The sequence below is a fragment of the Penaeus vannamei genome, chromosome 40, assembly GCF_042767895.1.
Source record: "Penaeus vannamei isolate JL-2024 chromosome 40, ASM4276789v1, whole genome shotgun sequence".
In the NCBI taxonomy this organism is placed as follows: Eukaryota; Metazoa; Arthropoda; class Malacostraca; order Decapoda; family Penaeidae; genus Penaeus; species Penaeus vannamei.
Genome location: NC_091588.1, coordinates 18725220 through 18730219, shown reverse-complemented (window position 1 = coordinate 18730219; position 5000 = coordinate 18725220). Strand labels below are relative to the sequence as shown.

The 5000-nt window shown below is 34.5% G+C and overlaps 1 protein-coding gene across 2 annotated transcripts in view; it reads left to right on the top strand.

The window, feature by feature from the left end:
- The first annotated feature begins 2446 nt into the window (after positions 1-2446).
- Spred (Sprouty-related protein with EVH-1 domain) overlaps positions 2447-5000 on the top strand; it is a 58298-nt gene continuing 55744 nt past the window's right edge. Inside the window, exon 1 of one of the 2 annotated variants that reach the window (XM_070117350.1) lies at positions 2447-3349. In XM_070117350.1, coding sequence (XP_069973451.1) covers positions 3330-3349 — 20 coding nt within the window. In that variant the 5' untranslated portion in view covers positions 2447-3329. Of the gene's footprint in view, positions 3746-5000 lie in introns of both variants that reach the window. The other variant, XM_070117348.1, reaches the window with a different exon arrangement.

The window sequence follows — 5000 nt, the reverse complement described above, 5'->3', positions numbered from 1 at the left end:
TCATCATCATCATCATCATCATCATTTTCATTATTATTATTATTATTATTATTATTATTATTATTATCATTATTATTATTATTATTATTATTATTATTATCATTATTATCATTATTATCGTTATCATTAATACTATCATTATCATTATTGTTATTATTATCATTATCCTCCTCATCATCATTATCATTATTGTTATTATTATCATTATCATTATCATTCAATTATTATCATTATTATCTTCATTATTATCATGTTTTTAAAATCAATATTAGCACTATTATCATCAATTTCATTATTATCATTATTATCATTATTATTATTACTATTGTTATTATTATTAATATTATCATTATTACTACTACTACTGCTACTACTATTACTACCATTATTATCACTATCATTATCTTATCATTGTTACTCTTACTATGATTATACTATTGATAGCAATAATATCAATCGTAATAGTAATAATGATGATAGCAATGATAAAAAAATTAATGATAATTATAATAGAAATAATAATGATAATAATAATGATAACAAAAGTGATTATGATGATATTTATAATAACAATAGTAATGATGATAATAATAATGACAATAGTAAGATTAATGACAGTAGTAAGAGTGATTATCAATATTACCACTGTAATGATAATGATAATAATGATGATGATGATGATGATGATGGTAATGATGATGATAATAATAGTAATAATAATAACAATACTACTACTAATAAAGATAATAATGATAACAATAATAATAATAATAATAATAATAATAATAATAATAATAATAATAATAATAATAATAACAATAATAAATAATAATAATAATCCCAATAATAATGATGATGATGATAATAATAATAATAATAATAATAATAATAATAATAATAATAATAATAATAATGATGATGATAATAATAATAACAATAATAATAATGATAATGATATTAGTAATAATAATAATAATAATAATAATAATAATAATAACTGTGATCATAAAAACAATGACAATCGTAGTAATAATGATACCGCTACTACTACTACAACTGATGATAATAATGATGATAAAAAAATAATAATGATAATAGTAATAATAGAAATAGTAATAATAATAATAATAATAATAATAATAATAATAATAATAATAATAATAATAATAATAATAATAATAATAATGATTATCATCATCATCATAATCATAATGATAATAATAATAGTAGTAATAGCAATAATAGTATAATAATAATGATAATAATAATAATAATAATAATAATAATGATAATAATAATAATAATAATAATAATAATAATAATAATAATAATAATAATAATAATAATAATAATAATAATGATAATAATAATAATAATAATAAATATTATCATAAGAACACCAAAATAGTAAGTACCCCTAAATAACAAAAGCAAGAATAACAATGTTTATCTTATCGTTATTCGCATGACAATAATAATGACTATTAGTAAATCAGTTATATCCGTATCGTCATGACTACTAGCGTACTGTTTTCATTTTTTCATTGGCTTTGTTAGCAATAGAATTGTTACCGTGATATATTTTTTGAAATGATATTGGTTTCATCCACGAAGCTACCATCAAGCTCTATATTTTCATCATTACGTTATTTATTTCAATTATCGATGTGATTATGAGTATTTTGATTGTATCCAATATTTTTATTCTATATTCATGGTCATAACCATCAACATTATAGAATAAACCAGTGCTGAGATAAAGATTATTTGCAATAAATACAAACGATATTATTATAATAAATATCGGTGCGACATTATTGCCATTAGCCTCTTTTTACAACATCTTTATGTTACCGCTGTTGTCTATAGTAACATTTATTTAATATTTGCTGTGCGTCGAATCATGATCTCATTAATTTTACGCTAATATTTTACTTTAGTAAGAACAGTGAAGGGAGATTTACCTTATAGAACGAAGAAAACTACCCGAGCCTTTACACAAAAATCTCAACACACTATTATGAATGAGCAGATCGAATTCTACGCAGGGCGCCAGATTAGTGTTGTATCTTATAAGCACTTCAGTACGCATCGTCCCTCTGTGTAATATCTGCAGTTGAAAAATAAGTATACGTTTTCCCCTTGCGAACAATTTTGGTGTTAAAGGAACGACGTTTTTAGGCAGCCATTACATATGTACCGGAAATTCCTTATGTAATACACTAATTGCTAACTGACTACCACCGCTCCGTCCCCCTCCCCTTTCCCCTGGCCCCTCCCCTCCCTCCTCCCTCTTCCTGCCCCCGCGGTAACCAACGCAATTTTACAAGTCATATTTATACCGCTTGCTACACACACCCAAAGTGTACTAGTAGCTACAATAATGTTATTGGCGTTATAAGCAAACACAAAAAGCGTCCTTGGCGATGCGAACCGCTCCCCGTACGAAGAATTTAGATATGTGCGCTAGTGCTGGTAGCCGAGTGTCTCCCCCTCCAATTCATTCATGCCTCCCAATATCCCCCAACATGAATGACAACTGCAGCTTTACACTCGCCCAGTCTGTGACCACACCTACATAATGACCGAAAGATCATACAGTTATTAGGCCCAACTACGCCTATAGTTACAGTCTAGTCAAGTGAAGGCTTGCACTAGAGGCGGAATTCAGGCTTCCGCCATCAATGCTCTGCCATCATTGAATTGAGTGAAGGAAGACGGGCGTACAGGTGCCTGAAGAAGTAATTTAAAACAAAATCTTCGTTCACTTCAGTTGGCGAGCAGGCGACATAAATATATATTTGCATCTAGTTTTCGATCTTGTGGTTTGTATTCCGTTGGGCATTCGACTGAAATTAGATTCTAATAAATTCTAGAACTATTCTCGATATGGCAATACAATATTAGAGACTGGAACCTCAGCGAGTAGAGCGGAGTCGGGACGAAACAAAGTGAAACTGTGCTTAACTCGGCGGAACGTCTGTTGTAGCGCGGTGAGGCCGCACCATAGTCATCGGTGTGTTCATCCGCCTCTTTGCTGCCAAAAAAAAACTTTACATCTAATTCAACAATATTAACACCATCAATCACACAGTAAAACATTCAACCTCGAAAAATAGAGTGGCATGATATCCCCCGACGAATCGATAAAGGCGAAATGAAGAAAGCTGTGAGAGGAACTAGTTGGGTGCGCTATATGGGTTGCGCAGCCCTCCGAGCTCAAACCAAGATCTTCGTGTTTGGGGTGTTTCCATGAAGTTTAGTTACCATGAAAATGTGCATCAGGAGGGCAAAAAAACGCCAAAATAGCCACCTGTACTATATAAAACATGACAGAGGGAAATGATGAGTAAGTATGTCCAGTTAAAATAGTGGAAAAGGGCATAGTTGTGGTGAAAATCGTGTTGAAAACCTCCGTGGCTGGGTTCTGATCGTGCCTCCATTTTCTCTCGCTAAGATTCAGTGGACGTCGCTTTGTTGGTAAAGCTGTGGTGGTGGTGAATCAAACGTTATTTCCACGAGAATGCTCCTCATTGCTCGCATGATGTGGCCAGAGCGCAAATTCCACTCGATATTGAGTCCGTGTTTTAGGTGCTGGGTCAGAGCGAGTGTTTGCCACCAAAGCGGTGTCCTCTGAGCTTATTTTTTTTATTCATTGATGGAGAGCAGAGCCTGGACGGGACGGGGTGTGTAGTGAAACCAAGTTTACAATGCATATTCCCCAGAGAATCTCGCAGGACATGCCGTAAGTATTTTTCGGTTGTTGTGAGCCAGCCTTGTTCACTCGTCTGCCTTGCGGGTGACATGGGTTCAGCCGAAGGTGCAGGGGTGAGTGTTGTTAAAAAATCTAAGTCCCCCTCATAGGAAACGAAAGAGTGAAAGGGTGAAGTGTATTTCTTGCGTGTGGTGGTGAGAGTGATCGTTTTAAGGAACATTGTACGTAGGTTCTCCGAGACATGGGTATTGTGAGCGTAGCCTAATATTGTGCTTCCTAACTATAGGCAAGAAAAGGGGTGGGGGTAGACATCTCATTTGACCTCATTAGCAGTGTCTTTTGAAGCATGGGTGCGTGTATGGGTGTGTAGTTAAGCCTTCAATTACTCTTTATTGTTAAGGCACATCGATCAGCCATAGTTGATTGGGTACGTAGATAACGGCAGCCAAGTGTGAGAGAAAGAACTGTCAAATAAAACTCGATGAAACACTAACTTTGCACGAGCACTGTCTGTTAAGAGAAGTTACATAGGTATTCTTAATATGCGTGATATGTTTCGTTATACCAGTGCTTGCATAGACACGGCAGGGTGTCTCAGAACACCCACAGAACGGTGTTTGAGGAATGACTTCTACACTGAACAAGTCCTGAACACGAACGAGAACCTTTGTGCATGAGATCTCATAATTATACCTTTTCCCTGACAAGTTCGTCGTCATCTAGTTAAGGTCACGGTGTTCGCTCGGACATTCGTGGCGTTTCGCTGTTTCACATTTTATTAATTATTTCATTATTTGGGGAAGGTCTAGCCCGTGGATGTTTTACAGAACTTTTTCGTAGGGATACAGATATGGCTGGCTTGAGGTCCAAGCCATATCCTGTACGATTTTGTCCCGTCACTGTCCACCAGGCTATGCTGTGCAGCCGGCGGTGATCTGTCTCACTATCGACGTCGGTCACAGCATATGCTTGATATCGTGTGATTTAATTGAAACTTTGATGCCATCTTATTTGCAGCATTAGCAGTATCGACCAGCGCAACACTAGGGGGGTTTGGCTTTTTATGTTACAGCCGGGAATTGTGCTGGAAAGTTGGAATTGCTTTGTGAATCAGGCGCCTTGCCTTATATTATAATTCCCAAATTGACTCGCTTGATTGCGTCATGGTACCATGGAGCCCTCATTGAATGTTGCAGCATGAGCCTCTGAGTCACTGATGGTGTGCATGATGCCATGTGCCCCGCCAAGGCTACCATAATGGTATTGGAATTCCCATTGTTAATCT